Raw genomic sequence first — 17,342 nt, 5'->3', positions numbered from 1 at the left:
TTCATCCATCACTCTCCGCCTTCCCCTTCTCCTTGCTGACGTCATTCCTCCAGCAAACCTTCAAGAGGGTGGTCACCAATCGCTTCAACAGCACCCCGGACACGCTTCAGATCAACTCTTTCTCCGACATGGCGAGGAGGGCGGGGACTCTCAGGGTTACTTTCCGTCAGCTGGTCCCGTACGAGCGCGAGGCCCTCCGAGTTGCACAGATGATCGTGGAGGGAGTCAAGTCAGGTTCCCTCGCCCAGGACCTCACGGTACCTCCACGTCCTCCTGCTTCTCCTCCTGCTTCTCCTCCTCCTTCCCCCTCCTCCTCCTCCTCCTCCTGCGTCTCCTCCTGCTCAAACGCCACTGCCTCCTGCACCTGCTCCTCGTTCCTCCTCATCAACTTCCACTGTACATCCCCCTCTCACCTTCTACTCCTCATTCCTTCTCCTCCCCTCTCAGCTCACCCTGACTCTGACGAAGAAAGCGGGGATCGGAGACGGCATTGCCCTCCTCAGCATCCCCATCGCCTTCGACTCGCGAGGAAGGCATCTCTGCGATGACGTCCTCATCATGTGCGTTCAGAGCAACACCACGACTCCCTCCAACTCGACCGGCTCTGTCCAGCTCGCGTCCAGCTCCAAGGTCCCCACGACCTTGATAGCGAGCCTGGCGGCGGCAGGAGGGTTTGTCCTGCTCAGCATCGCCGTCTTTAGAATCTACGTGCAGGGAGCGAGGGCGCTGGTCCTGAGGAAAAAGATCCAACGCGTTCAGAACTCCATCCGCTCGCACGTGAACGATTCGAAGAAGCTTTTCGAACGGAAGCCTCCTCCTCCTCCTCCCGACAACTCCTTGTTCGAAGCCACTCTCGCCATGTTGGACCCTGTGCGAGCGCAAGACAGTCTGGTGGAGGACAAGGGGAGCAGCAGGCCGCCAACAGCATACATCACGCTAGCAGCAGGAAAGGCGCAGAAGCCTCAGTCCATCTGGTCCCCCAGCCGCCTGTCTCCCGACCCCCTCGATCCCTCCAGGTCCCCAAGGACTCCCGAGAGGGAGGAAGAGGAGGACAGGAGGGAGATCTCGCGCACGACTACCTACTCGGAAGTTATCACGCGTCAGGTGCCGGGGACGGTCAAGTTCGTCCATACCTACAGGACGGAGACCACCAGGTTCGTCCACGAGTTCCCCGAAGCAGCCGCTCGCTCCGGCGGCTCCTCCCTCTACCCGGCGGCGGAGGAGCCGGCGTCGTTGGTGAGCACACAGACTGAGATGGTGGCGACTTACTTCGGCATGTCGCTCGGGGACTCTGAGGTGAGGGAGACGAGAGGAGCGCGAGAGTCTGACTGTAATGCTCCAGTCTCAGTCCAAGAAATCCTCCTCCTCCTCCAACTGGGAAATCCCAAGGAGGTCCCAACGAGTTCTACCTAAGGTTGTACCTCCTCCCTCCTCCCTCCTCCCTCCTCCCTCCTCCCTCCTCCCTCGTCGGAGGCTTCCTCCTCTTCCTCCTCTTCCTCCTGCCTCCCTTGCCGCAGCTCACGAGCATGATCCCGCAGGTCACCGACGTGCTGGGGCAGAAGATCAGAGAGGAAGACAGTATGAAGTAGCTAAGTAACCCGGGTAGCCCGTCATGTACACTAGCAGACCAGTCACAGTCATGTACAAGTAAGATGATCGTCGTCGTCTGCCCTATCATGTCACTCTGGGCCACTGACACTGGGCGGCTACTAGCCTCGTAGTACCGGGTACCGCCGGGCCCACACCCGATACTATCATACCTAGTCCGTCCCCTCCGAGGCTCACAAGGCGAGCCGCTGAGCGCGGCCCGGCCCGGGCCCGGGCCTCCTGGCAGTGGCCGGGCCGGCCCGCGGATCACAAGAGGCCCGGGCTCATCAGTCAAGGTGCCGCGCCCCCCCCGCCCCCCCGCGGCCAGTCCATCGGGCGAGAAAGACCTTTGGTGGTGACGGAGCTCAAGTTTGTTAGACATGATGTTCTGTGCCAAAGTTGAATACAGACATCATATCGATCTTAGTTGTAACAAGGCAGCTGGCATGCGATCCACGGAGTCAGGTGGGACGTGCGGCTGAGAGTCACGATGATATGCGTCAGGTTGCCACGGCGGCCGGGCGCCCGGGCCGGAGTTCTGAACTGACTCAGTGACAGGTGACCGGTGACTGAGTTCGGAAGTTCCCGGCTGAACTTGGACAGATGTGGTGGTTTCAAGTCGTTACAGAACCTACACGCGGGATGGCAGGAGGAACCTAGTGGATAAAGACAAGGGAGGAGGAGAGTGAAGAGAAGGAGGAGAGAGGAGAGAGGAGAGAGGAGAGAGGAGAGAGGAGAGAGGAGAGAGGAGAGAGGAGAGAAGAAGGAGTCGGTGAACTCTCCTCAACTACAACAAGTTGAAAGAGCCAGCCCTCATCATGTGCCCGCAAAGATACTACCCCGAGTCGCTGAGCCCCCTGCCGGCTAGCTCCTCCATGGACTGGGCGATTTTCACAGCATTCCAGACGGGAGACTTTGAGCCGATACTTGATCGTCTCACTCTTGCCTCAATGAACTTTGCGAGGGAGGTGGATGGAACTACGCCTTTGATGGCAGCCTGTGCGCGAGGCAACGCCATGGTGGTTCAGCTTCTTCTGGACTTGCAGTGTGACGCATGGCACAAGGACAAGAACGGCCTGTACGCTGCAGACCATGCTGCGATGAATTCACACAGTGAGATGAAGGATGTCATCCTTGAACGCTGTACCCCTAGTCTAGACAAGAACGGCAACCCACTGTTCTCATGGGATACATGCAGCCATCCTGCAGTCAACAAATACCTAGACATCGAACAGGGTTGGCTTGTTTGCACAAACTGTGCTCTAGTGTTGAAAGAGAACGCATTGAGCCTGACGGAGTTTGACTCAATCCCTTCGAAGCATGCATGGTCTGTTCGGGGAGCGGACGCTGAATACAACGCGTGGAGGTACCACGAGATGGAAATCTCAAACATAATGAGCAATCTGGGGATAGTGGACAACGAGAACGCGAAACGTCTTGGCATCGAGAGCAGCATCTGGGCCAAACGTGAACGAGCCCTAGCGTGGCTCGATGACAGACGACGAGCAATCAAGAGTGCTGAGAACCAGAACGAGTTGAGCAGGCTGAAGGGCCTTGAGGATGAGCACCTGCCAACGGTCAAGACGTACTCGGCGAAGGACCCGGCGCTCATGCCAGGCATGTCATCGCAAGCTCCATGGAACAGAAGCAAGGGGGCCAAGGCAAGGACCATCAAGGTTCCGAGATTCGTCAGCCACCATTGCCCCAAGAATGTGGATTTGAATGAGGAGCCGGAGGACTTGATAGATCCGAGGGAGCTGCTGGATGCGATTGTACCCCAGGAGGTTCCGACCAGATGGAAAACCAACGTGAGGAGGTGGGAAAGCTTATCTGTCAAGCATTTGCGATCGGCCAGGAGGAGCTCCCTCTTGAGTGAGCGTGAGCTGGAAGACGAGCTGGGAGAAGAACGTGATAGACACGAGGTAGAGTTAGAGATGGAAATTTATTAGATTTCTTCTTACGTCTTTTGCTACATAACAAAGGAATTTTGCTAAACTAAGAAGAATTTAAGGTTTTGAGACAATTTACAGCTCCACGACTGCGACACTATCAGACATGGGATTGTATGCGAGTCTCCCATTCTTCTGCCTTCAGTGTTATGATTGCTAGTTTACACTCGGAATGCGCAGCTATGCCAGTCACACTACTGAATCAAATCATATCTTGCCAGCAGCTTTCAACGCCTCCTGAATAAGTTTGGGGTTGTCCTTCACGTGGTTGATAACGGCAGACTTCAACGCAGATCCAGCAGCGTTGGGGTCAACGGGCGATTGTTCCTTGGGAGGAGGCGGCGGCGGAAGAGCAGGAGAGGCTCCATGCTCAATGTCGTGGCTTCGAACCTCGTCACGTGACACTCCCTCTCCCGCATCATTCTCTTTCTCCTCATTTGGATCCGGGTAAAACACGGCAAGGATGTACAGAACGGCGTTGATGGCTGTGAGTATACCGAACGTCCAGCCAGCAGGGCCTCCCTTGACATGAACTTGACAGGAGATGAGTATCGTTGCAAGCACAAGATAAAAGACAGCTTTTAGCCACATACGAGATTCGATTGGCGCAAACAATTCTTGAATTTTGAGACAGAATGTCGCACAGCTGCAGCAGAAAGGCATTTCCAGCACTGCGCAAAAGAAGCCAAAAACTACAAGAAGGACAAAGTTTGAAGCGGTTAGAGTCCTTCCGATAATCAGCGTAAGGAACGGTATCCCAAACATGAGCACAGCATTGGTTACTCCCAAGAGACGTGCATATTTTTTCATAGATCCAGATTCAAGGATCTGCCAACACTTTTCCAAGTACGCTCCGCCAATCATCTTCTACCGTAAGAGTTAATGCGGAGCAAGCTTCGATATTGAAGTCGAGCAAAAAGGGGGCAAAAGTTATCCGGATTCAACAAGTGTTGTTTAGACCAGGGAAAATAGAAGTGGCAACCACTCAACCCGATCTTCGAGATAGAAAAAGAGCGGAAAATCCACAAATCACCAGTCAGTGTGGGTTCGAGATCAAGCAAGTACAGGAAACAAGAAGGCCCGACGAACAAAACCACGACAAAGAGATACGGGAGAAATGAAGGATTGCGGGAAGAGGATTCAGAGGTCAGAGAATGAGATAGATAGAAAGATAGATAGATAGAGAGGAGGAGGTGAGAGAGGAGGAGGAGGAGGAGGAGGACGGAAGTTGTGATTCGAGTCCGAGGAGGAGGAGACAGGAGGGAGGCAGGTAGGCGGGTAAGCTGTCTTCCGCTTCTGGGGGAAGCGACGATCCGATGCATGAAAATCAGGGGTGGGGTAGACAAATGTAGGGGTAGGGGCATCGTAGGCTGAATAATCACACCAGGGGTGATATGATTTATCAAGGAAATGAAGGGGTAGTTGATGTGAAGCTTATTCAGTATGGTGGGTCTATGATTTATTTCTAGGGTGGCTGAATGGTGTGGTCGTAAAGGGGGGTGGGGGTTTGCTGACAGGAACAGGGTGGGGTCCACCTATATTGGCAGAACAATTTCAACTTCAAAGGCGGGGTACTGAAAGGGTAAAAGGGGGGTACTTCATAATGGGAGAAGAGTATAGGGTGGGTACAATGCTTCCTTGTTTCGAACAGAAGCAAATTGTTTGACTACCCCCCATCCCAAATAACATTGACTACCCTGCATTTATCCTTGTTTTTTCCTTTGGTCCCCTGGGTGGGTGATATGACCCACCTTGGTGGTTTGAAACTTTAGTGCTACACCACCCGTTCCAGAAATACCCCCATTTTTGATTATGAGAATAGGGGGTACATGTGCACCGTGATTACCGGTGTTTCAAACGTTGTTTCGGGGGATATTGAAATCACGGGGGTCGTGGTTGAATGAATGCACATCGTGGGGTGTTTGTGTAGGATGAGGACCGGGTACTTTATAAGTGTGTGTTGGGGAAAGAGGGGTAGGGGGGTTCGTACGTTCTTTAAAAGTTGAATACGGGGTGGGGTAGTAGAAGATTAGGTTGATGGGGTAGTGAGGCAGGGTCTGGCCACACAGCAATCTGGGGTATCAGAACGGGTCCATTTAATAGTGTAAAGCAAGGGTAGTATGTCTATGGGGTGGTCACAATGACACGGTAGGGTCAATTTGACATGGGTGGCTTGCGGTGACTGTGGGTGGGGTCCTTGAGCGAGGGGATGGAGGACCGTTGAGGTGTCCATGGTCGAAGTGGGTGGAGAGGAGAGGGGAGAGGAGAGGAGAGGAGAGAGGAATGGCTGAAGAAGGCAGGACGTAGATGAATGCTATAGTGAGGATAACCTTGTGGAAGATCGGCGGAGAAATGCTGCCAGAAGATCAAGAGACAGGTGAAAAGTTTAAGTCACAAATGGAGGTACGAAAAGTAGCATGTGGCGTGGTGGATGAAACGACGACATTCTGTACGACAGTATCAGCACCACTGCAATCTTGCAAAGTTTTGTGTGGTGTAACATATTGATGTCAACAAGATCATGAATAGAGTGCTTGGTCAGACTCTGAGAGAACCGTGCTTGTGCACAAGTTCAGAGATAGAATGAAGCTCGAAGGGATCTGCTTGATCTCAAACTCTTAAGGAGAGTTTGAGATCAAATGGTAGCTCCCCGATTCCAGGAGTATCCGGGGATCAAAAGAGAAGAGTTCAAATCTCAATGTCTGACTATACATGGGGACCCGGGGTAGGAAACGAGCTCTCAATTGAACCAAGCGATGAATGCAGATCCGTACAAAGGCGATGACTTGCTGACTTCTGTTGGTCTTACAGCTTGCAGCCTGCGTGTTCGGCGTAACAGAATGATGGAAAATTTCTAGATTGAAGGGCAGGTAAAGAAAAGAAAAGAGATCCGAGTTGCTGACTCACTCAACTACTTTTCCTGACAGGCATCAGAACGAGGTTTGCTTGTATCAGGTTGCAACAAATTTTCCCCCGATACTCGGAGGAGAAAGTGGATAGCAATCATGGCGATTGTTGAAGATTTTGAAAGTCAGCTTCGTCTTTGACAAGACGTTGATCATACTGAAGCTTGTCCTTCAGCCACTATCAAGATAATTGTGGTGGGAAATGGTGGAGTGGGAAAGTCCAGCATGATCAGAAGGTTGAAATTGACTTTGTTTATGACCTTGTTAGTGAAGTTCGACTCCGGGCAGGTTCTGCAAAGGAGAATACACGGATACTTACAAGAAGACGATTGGAGTTGACTTCCTCGAGAAAGAGAAATACATCGACAGTGTAGCGCAGAACATTACATTCATGGTGTGGGATACAGCAGGACAAGAAGAGTTCGACGCCATCACTCGATCGTAAGCTCTACAGGCTCTTGACGGGAATGTTTCAGTTGATTGTTCCCCCCAGGTATTACCGCAACGCCAACGGGTGCGTGGTGGCTTTCTCGACGGTGGATAGAGACAGCTTTGAGGCTGTGGAGAAATGGAAGTCAAAGGTGCGGCTTCTCTCAGGAACCATGCGATCACCCATGCGGTCACTGCAGGTTGAAGCAGAGGTCGGCCAGATCCCAATGGTGTTGGTCCAGGTGCTCCTCCCTGCTGAATCTCACAGCTTTGACGGTTTTCGATAGAACAAAGTGGACTTGATCGATCAATCAGTTGTACGTGCTGCCTCTGTAAGACCGACGGAGATAACCTGTGGTACAGGTTAGCCCGGAGGAAGTCGAGAACCTGTCGAAGAAGCTCAAGCTCAAGTTGTACAGAACATGCGTCAGTGAAAACTTGAATGTTGACAAAGTGAGAAATTGTCAACGTCACAAAGACAATGACACGTGATGTCGTATTTGACATTTCGGCAGGTCTTCGAATACCTTGGTGAACAGTATGTGAAGAATGAGCAGAACGGCGGTGAAAGCGGCCTTGCCAGTATTGAGGAGATGTCTACCAACAAGGCAAATACGAGCACGAGTGCAAGTGCGAGTTCCAAACCCGTGAAAGCAAACACTGACAGCAAGAAGACGGAGACGGTTGAGAAAGTGAATGAGAGTGTCAAGGAGAAAGAGAGACAGAGGAAAGCAGACAAAAAGGATGTGATTCAAATCCACGACATCAAACAACGAACGGGAGGCAAGAAGAAGCGATTTTGTTCTATTCTTTGAGACAGAAGCAACCACTCTCGTTGGGCATGTAAATAGTTCATTAGCGATGATTCATTGAACGCAGTTAAAAACACAAGTCAGTCCAGGAGCTCTTCGCGTCATCTCAGCCGCTCCCTGATAGTTCTCGCAGGATCCTCGTCAGGCGGAGGGGGCCGCAGCTGTGCCTGCTCGTGACATCCAGGATCTGCTCTTCATCGGCGCTACCCGACAGGACTTCCATGGAGAGCGGCATCCTCCCAGCAGGGTAGTGCCACGACATCTTCCACGTAAGGCCCAGCTTGTAGCCCAGCTCGGGGTTAGCGACGGTGGTGAAGAGCTCCGGAGCCCCATCGCCGTCCACCCTCCTCTGCACGAAGCACATGCGCGAGAGCTTGTCGAGCTCCTGGCTGAGCGTCACGACCCGTCCGATGCGGAAGGACAACTCCTGCAGCACATCCCCCAGCTCGCTCGCCTTCCTGCAGCTCCTCAGCAGGCCGTGCAGGTCCGCCTGCTCCATCAACGCTCGCTCGAACTCAGTCGGCGGCTCCTGGCGGTCGAGCTGCACGGAGCTGACCACCCCCGACTTGCCCAGCTGAACGTTGAGAGTCCAGCCGCCCTCCAGCTGCAGGGTGAGCCCCCCCGTGCTCGTGCGGAGGAGGCGCCATGGAACGAGGCCCTGGGTGGCAGCATGCTCGAGGCTCAGCCTGGCCACGTCCTCCTCCCCGATGCCCTCGAGCTCGACCAGCATGGAGTCGTTGGGGTTCACGCTGACCTTGGCCGCCTCCTCCTTGATGCTCTCGATGGTTTCCTCCAGCTGCTGCCGCTGGCTCTCGAGGTCCTCAACCTGCTTACGGAAGGCACCGACCACGAAGCTCTGCTCAGCCTCAGCCTCCGCCATGCTCGTCAGCTGAGCTCGAAGACCCTCTGTGGCGATGGAAGATTTCTCCTGCAGCACGCGGACTCGCTCCTCGGCGAGCTCGACCATCTTCTGATCGATCATGGCTCCGTCCTCCAGCACCGCATCCTTCACCCGCTGCAAGGCGTCCTCGACTTGCTGCTGCGCACTCTCCCGCCACTCCATCCAGCGGCTCTCAGCCTTGGCGCGGCAGAACTTCTTGAGCAGCTTCATTTGCTTTTGAAAGTTCATCGTCACCTCTTGATCCTCCCCGAACGGCAGCGCGAAGCATTCAGGGTTGTGTCGGTTGATCGCCTCCTCCAGCTCCACCATGTCCTCCTTGAGCTTCTCGTACATAGATCGAAGCCTCGAGCTGTTGTTCCGGAGCTGCCCCAGCTCCGTCTCGCTCACCAGCACCTCGTTGAGCTTGTCAACCTCCGTCATCTCTCCTGGCACCAGCCGGAGGGGCGGGCAGACTGACGACTTGCGCTTCGAGGCCTTGGCATTGGTGAGGAAGCGGATCCCGATCTCGTCGAGGAACGAGTCGAGCGTGATACCGCTGTCCTTGGGTCTCACGCTCATCCTCCTGCCGTTCTCTGCTACATCACCTGCAGGACCCACGTCAACCGAGCACGAGCCAGCACCGTCAAGGGTGCCTTACCAGCCACGTTGTCTTGTTCCATCTTCCCGTACTGAGACACGAGCTCGCGGGCTTCTGGGGCCATGCTGGAGCGAGACGCCCGACGAGTGCCGAGGGATTTGATGCGGGAGAGAGGAGTGAACATCGTCACCTCCCCGTCTGTGAAGGTCTTGTTGCCCCACACCTCCGCTCCTTGAGAGTCAGTCGCCTCCTCCTCCTCGTCTGCTGGGTTAGTGCTGATGGCGCTCAGGATCTTCCCGAAGGTCCCCGTCATCTCCATCGCCACGGCATCATGCGGCTCTTCCTCCTCTCCATCATCATGATCTGCCATCTCAGCCTCGCGCAGCTTCGAGAGGGTCCCGCTGATCTCCTCGCTGATGGCAGACTGGCGGCTCTCCACTGGCTTGTCCTGCATGGCGTTGGCAGCGACGATCCCGCCGTATGCGTTAGTGAACTCCATGCCTTCAGTGCAGGTGACGTCGTTGTTCATGGAGGGCTGAAGAAACGTCAGTCCGAGCGGGTGCAGGAGAGAGCAGGTAGAGGAGGTTGAGTGGGAGGCTACCTCGGGGCGTTGAGAGACGATGCCTCCGTAAGCTGCTGTGATCTCCATACCCATGCACGTCTGATCACGGAAGACACCAGTGTTTCCGCTCATGAACGCGCCGGTGTGATCCGCAAGAGCTCGGGTCCGGTTACCAGGGTCAGGAATGTCTGCAGTCAGGTCATGGTCGGTCAGGTCAGCGTTCTTGTCCTCAGCTGCAGGCCTGTCCTTCATGAACTCGAGCTGGCCTGATGGCTTCTTCTGCCTGCTTTGATTCTCCCAGCAACGTTCATCCTCCTCAACCAAGTCCGACAGGGAGACCGGCTGACCGAACTGAGGTTGCTCTTGCGTGCCATCCCCAAAGGAAGCAAAGCTGCCATCGTCCTGATCCGACATGTTGGGCAGGGAAGGGAGCGGCTGCAGCACTGTGCCAGTGATCTCCATGGCTTCGCTGCCAGCAACCGACACGGCAGGTGAGCCGAAGACGGTGTCGTCAGGGAGAGTGGAGAGGTTAGTAGGCTGTGATGCTTTCCCGGAGGAGCCAGGGGAAGGAGAGTTGTTGCCGAACTCAGAGTCCTTCTGGAAGATGGTTGTTTGGATGTTTCCGAAGCTCACACGAGAAGTTCTTCTCTTCTTGGCGATGTCGTTGGCCTTGTCCTGGCATGGAGATATCTCCGACTCAGTGGTCCCCAGCACCTTGAGCACGGAGAATCTGCTGGTGACGCGGGATGCCCTCTGCGGGTCAGTCAGTCTCACTTGCCGTCAACTTGATGTCATGGACCTTCTCTTTGGTGACCATGACCCCTGGCGACTCGGGAGGTGGCAGCGGTTCGTTTTCCTTGTTCGATATAGACCTTCGCGTCCTTCCTGGGGAAGAACGCGGCCTGCGCGGCGTTCCTGGCATGATGATTGGTTCGCCTGATGGTGATGATCAGTCAGATAACAAACATTGGCTTAGAGCAGTGGAAGAGTGGAAGCTCTCCCAACAAAATATTCTGCTCGTATGCTAGATTGAATGACTGTCATGCCCTCTGTTCCTGAGCAATCTCGGTAGATCTGGTTGCTTCCTGTAGTTTGTCGCTCATCAGATCACTTCGGATATCAACTGCTCCGTTCTCACAACCTCCTTGCCTTAAACTTACACAAACTGCTTGCTCTCCCTCACGCAAATCTTTTCTTTCCCACCCTCCTCTTCCACATCACATCACTTCAGTTTCCCTGTCCATTGTTTCATCACTGTTCTACCATCAACCAGCCCTCACGCCGCCCTCGCCTCCTCCCTCTTCCACTTTGCCTCCATGTTCCCTGCTCCCTCTGCCCTCCCCCTCCTTCAAATTTTTAAATTTCAACGGTGTCTGGACGGTTATGGACCCCGCCGTTATTACACGTTACAGCGTTACAGACCGTTACACTCCGATATTGCACTTTAACGGGCGAGTGGCGGGGAATGGACGGGAATGGAGCAAGGTGTGTGGGAGGGGGAGAGGGGGGCGAGGAGGGAAGGGGGGGGAGGGCTGAAGGTGATGTGAGGGAGGGGAGAAGAGACCGTCTGACTTTGTCCTTGTATGCAGATCCACTCATGAGGGCACGATGAGCCGCTCCCTTCGCAGTTCTGTTTGCATTTCTCTGCATCCTCCGTCGTGATGCCACGAATTCTCTCCTCCCCGCAAAGTGCTGCAGGTTCTGCGGCTGGGGAAGGAACTCCAGATGAGCCGTCGCAGAGCGTTGATGCGCACTCCATGTTCTCGTCCATGCTGAGGTCCATGGACGCGCAGGATAGGAGCTCAGCGTATGAGAGTTACTCCGACTTCAGAAGAGCTACCGAGCGAGTGGTGAACACAAGGTTTCACACTCCGAGCCAGCAATGGGATGTAGACCAGCAGCTGAGAGCCAAGAACGATGAGATCGCTCTGCTCATCTACATCGCCAACTGCTGCGAGGTTCCGATCTCCTCGGAGGTCTCCTCGAAGCTGGCTGCTTTCATGGCAGAGAACGTGACGGGCGGCTACGGCGAAGTTTTTCAAGGATGGCTGCAGGATGCTTTCGACAAGAAGAGTCAGAGGGAGGCAGCGTTCCAGAAGCTGAGGAACGAGGTTGGGTGGCTGAAGGATGATATCGTGAAGTTCAAGGAGGAACACAGGGTGAAGGAGGAGCGGGAGGGTGACCAGGACAGGATGCTCTCGGAGATCGAGACTTCGCTGAACGGGGTAGCTGATGTGCTGGACGTCACTCAGAGGGGAACGAGGAAGCTGTTGGCGTCGATGACGAGGGAGAGGAGCGAGAGCGAGGACATGAAAGCCAAGGCGAAGGAGCTGTGCCAAGGGCTCGTGGACGGGCAAGTGGTGGAGAAGATGAAGGAGCTGTCGGAGTTGGTGAGGGAAGTGGAGGAGTCAAGAGCTTCGCTGTCGGCAGACCTTAAGGACCTGGAGCAGCGCCTGAGGTCAACCGAGGCCTTGCTGAGGGACTCGGTGAGCGCCAGCAGTGAGGTAGTCAACCAGCTGCTGAAAGAGCAAGAAGTCACTACAAACCTGCGGCATGTTGTTCGGAATCTGCAAGAGGAGTATCAGGAGAGTCTGCAGACGATCAGCAAGCAGAGGATGGAGAACGAGTCGCTCAAACGCGCGAAGCAGCAGCAGGAAGAGCAGCTACAGGAACAGAGGGGGAGGGTTGAGGAGCTCGAGGCCGCTGTGAAGAAAGGGAGGTTGAAGGAAGAGAACCTGCTCAAGTCTCACTCGGATGTCGCAGCTGATCTGACGAAGAAGTTGTCGGCAGTCGAGCAGCAGCTGGAGGAGTCGCAACGGGAGAGGAGGAGAGCTGAGGAGGAGGCGAAGGAGTTGCTGCACGAGGTGAAGGACCTCCGGGGCCTGTGGGAGAGTATGAAGAGCTCGCAAAAGAAGCACGTGGAGGAGCTGTTGCTGCAGCACCAGCAGGAGGTGGACGAGCTACGAGGATCGCACGCGAGGGATCGGGAGGAGATGGAACGGCAGGCTGAAGGCCTCAGGAGGGCCAACGAGACGTTGGAGAAGGCGCTGCATGAGAGGAGGGTACGGGCAGCGTCCCCCGACGAGTCCTCTGCTGCGAGGAACCCGGTCTCCTCCAGCTCCTTCCTTGAGCCGCTCCAGCTGAAAGTCTCTCTCCTCCTCGCGTCCGAGGAGCCCAGCTCCTCCTGTTCCGAGAGGGAGGCTGGCAGCATCCTGCGCGGACTCAGGTGAACACAGCAGAGAGGCTTCGGGTGTGCTGACGTGCGAGCAGAGAGGAGGGAGTAGACGGCTGCTCCTTGCGGTGGCTGCAGGCGTGGAGCGACTGCTGGAACATGGAACTCACCCTCGCCTGCCAGGACGCCAGCGTGATGCAGGACACGCTCGGCGCGCTGTCGGGGTGTGTGAGGAGGAGCAAGTCGTTTGTTCTCGAGCGATCACGGAGGATGAGGCTAGTGAGAATGTGGACCAGCGGCCGAGATCCTTCATTGGAGCATGGCTTGTCTGTGGAGCAGGAGGAGGAGGACTGGGGGAAGGGACTAATGCAGCAAACGATCTCCTGCGCTGACGGATTGAATGTGAAGACCTCAATATGCTCTTGTTTCCTCCACCCTGATCTTCGAATTCCCACCAGCTACTCCCTCCTGCTCCTGCTCCTGCTCCTGCTCCTGCTCCTGCTCCTGCTCCTGCTCCTGCTCTCCTCCTCTCTGCTCCTCCTCTCTGCTGCTCTTCCCATCTCCTCTCTGATTCTGCTACTCTGCTTCCCACACCTGATGTTGTGGGTACAGCACAACTGATTCCTTGCCTTGTCTTCTCTTTCTTGGTTGCTGCAGGATGAAGACTTTGGAGGCATGACACACCCTCCTTCATCCCAAGACTTCAGTGCGATCCCCTCCAAGCATGCACGACAGGTAGCAGGGAACCCCTGGAGGGAGGGAGGGAGAGAGCGAGAGAGAGAGAACGAGGGAGCGAGGGAGCGAGGGAGCGAGTGACTTGCGATAGGTCGGGGCTGCTTCCCCGGACATAGAGTCGTCGCTCCTTGGGAGGGTGAAAGAGCTCGAGAGAGAGAAGCACAAGCTGGAGCAGGAGCTGCGAAGAAAAACCTTTGTAAGCCCCTCCCTCCCTCCCACCACTCTTCAACCTTTCCCTCCCCTTCTCCTGCCCCTCCCCTCCCCTCTCTCGTCTCCGTCTCTCTCCTCGCCTTCTCTCCTCCTTTCCCTCGCTTCCTCCTCCCTCGCTTCCTCCTTTCGCTCTTGTCTTCGTTGACTCGCCTCCTCTGGCAGGATTCGCCTCTCCTGGATCGACCCGATCAGCAAGGCAGAGACAGCTCGCGGCAAGGACGAGAGCAGCGAACGCTCGAGCGAAGCCTGCGGAGCATGGGGGCAGCACTGCAGAAGATGGAAGAGGAGAACTCTCAGCTGCGATCCCAGTGCAGATCCTTGGTGATGAACCGATTGAGATGATGATGATGATGATGATGATGATGATGATGATGATGATGATGGAAATGATGATGATGATGGAGATGATGATGCTGATGATGATGATGATGATGATGATGATGATGATGATGATGATGATGATGATGATGATGATGATGATGATGATGATGATGATGATGATGATAGTAATGATGGTGATGGTAGAGCTAGAGACAATGATCACTTCGATTGATCAACTCTCTGGATTCTTTTCATCTCTTTTCACAGGAGCGCAAGTTGTCAACTCTCAGCAAGATTGCAAGGCAGCGAGACTCGCTACAGGTCTTTTCCTTCTTTCGCTGCTTGATTCATCCTTCATCCCTTTCCTCTTCTTCCGCACTACCTGTCTAAACTTGCACCCATCCTCCCTCCCCCCCCCCTCCCTCTTCTCATTCTCCTTCTCCTCCTCCTCCTTCATCTTCATCTTCATCTTCTTCTTCTTCTTCTTCTGCTGCTGCTGCTGCTGATTTCCTCCGCTTCCTCTCCTGAGGTTTCAACAGGAGCGCCTGGATGACACGCAGAAGAAACTGGACGCTGCAGAATCGGTGGAGCAATCGAGGAGCGGAGGGAGGGAGAATGGAAGGGCGCGGAGGGATGGGAAGGAGAATGGAAGAAGACGAGGGGGGAGGGGGAGACATGACGTGACGGGGTCCGCAGGAGCTGTGGGGGTTGAGGGCGCAGCAGGAGGAGCAGAGGAGGGAGCAGAGAAGGAAGGAGATGCTGGAGGACAAGGCGGCGCTTGCGATTTCGTCTGAGAGAGTTCGAACTCAAGAGTTGCAAGCAGAGCGGAAGCAGAGCAAACTTCTCCTGCTCCAGGTACGACCTCCCCCCTCCCTCCCTCCTTCCCATCTCCCCCTCCTCCCTCCTCCCTCCTCCCTCCTCCCTCCTCCCTCCTCCCTCTCCCCTCCTCCCTCTCCCCTCCTCCCTCTCTCTCCTCCCTTCTTCCTCCTCCCTTCCTCTTCTAAATCGTCTCTGTTCAATTTCTTTCCGCCTTTCAATCATGTTCCCCTTTGCCCTTCCTCCTCCCCTTCTTTTCCTTATCCGCATCCTCTCCCTCCTTCTCTCGCGCATCTAATCCCCCTCTCCTCTGGTTGTTTGAATCTTGTGCTCTCTACCTTGTCTCAGCTCAGCGATCAGACCGCAGCCTCTGCTGCTGTCCGGCTAGCAGAGGCAACGAGGAGGAGGAGGCGGGGGAGCGAGTCAGGGCAGGAAGAGCGACCTTGATCGTCTTCCTGCTCAGATGCTAATCCTCTATCCTCCTCCACCTGCTGACCAGCTGAAGTTGAGCTGCAGATTGAGAGCCTCCGCAACGAGCTCTCCTCTCTCTCCTATCGGGTTCTTGTCCTGCAGCTTGAGGTTCCCTCCTCCTCCCTCCTCCTCTTTCCTTCCTTCCTCCTCCCTCCTCCTCTTTCCTTCCTCCTTCTCCTTCCTCTCCACCTCCTTCTATCTCCCTGTCCTCCTCCTCCTTCCTCTTCTTGATCCTCCCCCTTCTCCTTCTATCTCCTTTTCCTTCCTTTCTTCGATCTTGTCCTCACCTCCTTCTCTTCCTCTTCTTCTATCCCCCCCCTCCTCGCTCCCTTTGAGCTTCCGTGCTCCTCCTCGCTCTCCCCGCTCACGCGCATCGCAGGAACGGAGGAGGACGAGTGCATGCTCAGCAGCTGCCTCCTGCCTGTCGGACATGAACGAGCTGATGTCGGCGCTGGGAGAGTTGGCGGGAGAGCTGCGAGAGGACGCGAGGTTTCTCAGCGAGGACCGAGACAGACTTGCTGCTTCCTTCGAGCGGCTGGCGAAGCTGGTAGACTACAGCACGACAGAGCTGCGGGGAAAGGAGGAGGAAATCTTCATGCTCCGCTCCGTCCTCTCCGCTACCACGAGAGGGCTGCCGCACGTGCGTCTGTGGTGGGAGGAGGAGGCGGAGCTGTCGCATGTCCGTCTGTGGTTGAGGGAGCAGGAGGAGGAGCGAACTTTGAGCGCGGCGGAGGAGACGGTCCTGGTCCTAGAGGAGATCGTAAGGAGAGTGCAGGGGCTTCCTCGTCCCAAGGGGGCTCCTGGGGTCGAGCTGGGTTTCGACGGGGGGTTGTCGTCCTGCCTGAGTGGGATCGCACGACGAGTGGACGCGATCGACTTGGTGCTGCGCCGAGCGCACAGTGAGACGGCAGGAAGAGCGGGAGCGGAAGCGGGAGCAGGAGCGGGAGCAGGAGATACTACTGGGTTGACGAGCTGCTCGCTGTGCTCATGGGAGGAAGACGGAGAGGAGGTTGAGGTAGATGAAGGAGAAGAGGGAGGACAAGCAGTGAGGGGGCGAGGAGGAGGAGGAGGAGGAGGAGGAGGAGGAGGTGACGGTGATGGAGGAGGAGGAGGAGGAGGAGGAGGAGATACTTGACACAAGGTAGGGAGAGGGAGGAGGTACATCAGCTTATCTCTCTCTTTGCGGACCTTCCGTTCGACGTCTCAAGGGGCATCGGAGCTGAGAATCTCAGCCAGCACGCGGTCCTCGAGGAGCTGAAAAACGTCCTCGACCGCAAACTTGAGCAGCTCGACCTCCTCCAGCAGGCTCACTAGCCCCCCCACCTCCTCCTCCTCCTCTTGTTGTTGTATACATGTCTGTATTTCATTTCTCCTCCTCCTCCTCCTCCTCCTCCTCCTCTTCCCCTCTCTGCTCCTCCAATGCTTTCTCTGTCCATGCTTGCGCCCTTCGCAGCAGCAGCCGCTCGTTCTCCCTCAGCTGCATCGCCAGCTCCTTCCTCTCCTCCGTCCTCTCTCCCTTCAGCTCCTCCCAACCTTCTCCCTCTTCCAGCTCGGCCATGCGCGATCGTAGGAGCTCGGAGAAGCAGCCCAGCACGTCCTCACCGAGGATCCACCGCCTGCTGATCAGTCAGCTAATCACCAGCTGGGCCTCGACTTACGGCAGTCCCTCCTCCGACTCGATGGAGAGCAGAGTGTTGATGTCCACTTCCACAACCTCCTCCTCCTCCTCCTCCTCCTCCTCCTCCTCCTCGTCTGCTCCCTCTGCTTCTCCATTCTGCTGACCTTCCTCCTTCCCTTTCAACACTTGTCTTGTCGCATTTTCTGATCCTCCCTTGTTTCCGACTTTGCTCTCCTGCTCCTTCGTGTCGATATTCCTCCCATCCTCACCCTCCTC

General features: G+C 55.6%; 7 protein-coding genes across 7 annotated transcripts in view; 4 read left to right on the top strand and 3 right to left on the bottom strand.

Moving 5' to 3' along the window:
* Positions 1-1,589, top strand: part of GUITHDRAFT_138690 (hypothetical protein) — a gene marked incomplete at both ends in the record, with an annotated part of 8,749 nt that extends 7,160 nt beyond the window's left edge. The window contains 4 exons of the mRNA XM_005832773.1: positions 54-257; positions 448-1,296; positions 1,343-1,414; positions 1,518-1,589. Coding sequence (XP_005832830.1) covers positions 54-257; positions 448-1,296; positions 1,343-1,414; positions 1,518-1,589 — 1,197 coding nt within the window. The remainder of the gene's footprint in view (positions 1-53; positions 258-447; positions 1,297-1,342; positions 1,415-1,517) is intronic.
* Positions 1,590-2,405: 816 nt separating this feature from the next.
* On the top strand, positions 2,406-3,536 carry GUITHDRAFT_108298 (hypothetical protein; the record flags this gene model as incomplete). The annotated part of the gene is made up of 1 exon (XM_005832772.1): positions 2,406-3,536. The coding sequence occupies one exon, from the start codon at positions 2,406-2,408 to the stop codon at positions 3,534-3,536; it is 1,131 nt and encodes a 376-aa protein (XP_005832829.1).
* GUITHDRAFT_152580 (hypothetical protein) lies at positions 3,518-4,828 on the bottom strand. Its single transcript, XM_005832771.1, has one exon. It carries the CDS (start codon positions 4,398-4,400, stop codon positions 3,744-3,746), a length of 657 nt encoding a protein of 218 aa, XP_005832828.1. The 5' UTR covers positions 4,401-4,828; the 3' UTR covers positions 3,518-3,743.
* Positions 4,829-6,541: 1,713 nt separating this feature from the next.
* On the top strand, positions 6,542-7,686 carry GUITHDRAFT_159659 (hypothetical protein; the record flags this gene model as incomplete). Its single annotated transcript, XM_005832866.1, has 8 exons — positions 6,542-6,566; positions 6,618-6,678; positions 6,731-6,883; positions 6,936-7,023; positions 7,072-7,113; positions 7,159-7,188; positions 7,235-7,324; positions 7,387-7,686. 8 exons carry the CDS (start codon positions 6,542-6,544, stop codon positions 7,684-7,686), a joined length of 789 nt encoding a protein of 262 aa, XP_005832923.1.
* Positions 7,687-7,789: 103 nt separating this feature from the next.
* GUITHDRAFT_138687 (hypothetical protein) lies at positions 7,790-10,645 on the bottom strand (the record flags this gene model as incomplete). Its single annotated transcript, XM_005832770.1, has 4 exons — positions 7,790-9,168; positions 9,222-9,696; positions 9,763-10,476; positions 10,523-10,645. 4 exons carry the CDS (start codon positions 10,643-10,645, stop codon positions 7,790-7,792), a joined length of 2,691 nt encoding a protein of 896 aa, XP_005832827.1.
* Positions 10,646-11,384: 739 nt separating this feature from the next.
* GUITHDRAFT_108294 (hypothetical protein) lies at positions 11,385-16,762 on the top strand (the record flags this gene model as incomplete). Its single annotated transcript, XM_005832769.1, has 11 exons — positions 11,385-12,949; positions 12,994-13,174; positions 13,553-13,630; positions 13,722-13,826; positions 14,003-14,161; positions 14,429-14,482; positions 14,701-14,745; positions 14,858-15,016; positions 15,494-15,535; positions 15,828-16,411; positions 16,594-16,762. The coding sequence occupies 11 exons, from the start codon at positions 11,385-11,387 to the stop codon at positions 16,760-16,762; spliced, it is 3,141 nt and encodes a 1,046-aa protein (XP_005832826.1).
* A 49-nt stretch (positions 16,763-16,811) lies between these two features.
* Positions 16,812-17,342, bottom strand: part of GUITHDRAFT_108293 (hypothetical protein) — a gene marked incomplete at both ends in the record, with an annotated part of 1,601 nt that continues 1,070 nt past the window's right edge. Inside the window, 2 exons of the mRNA XM_005832768.1 lie at positions 16,812-17,064; positions 17,107-17,242. Coding sequence (XP_005832825.1) covers positions 16,812-17,064; positions 17,107-17,242 — 389 coding nt within the window. The remainder of the gene's footprint in view (positions 17,065-17,106; positions 17,243-17,342) is intronic.

This window comes from Guillardia theta (assembly GCF_000315625.1).
Source record: "Guillardia theta CCMP2712 unplaced genomic scaffold GUITHscaffold_33, whole genome shotgun sequence".
Classification (NCBI taxonomy): domain Eukaryota; class Cryptophyceae; order Pyrenomonadales; family Geminigeraceae; genus Guillardia; species Guillardia theta.
Note: the sequence above shows the minus strand (reverse complement) of the source record. Positions and strands in the feature narration are given on the sequence as shown.

Coding starts and splice junctions, on each gene's coding strand:
- GUITHDRAFT_152580 (XM_005832771.1), bottom strand. CDS start 4,400: ATGATTGGCGGAGCGTACTTGGAAAAGTGTTGGCAGATCCTTGAATCT.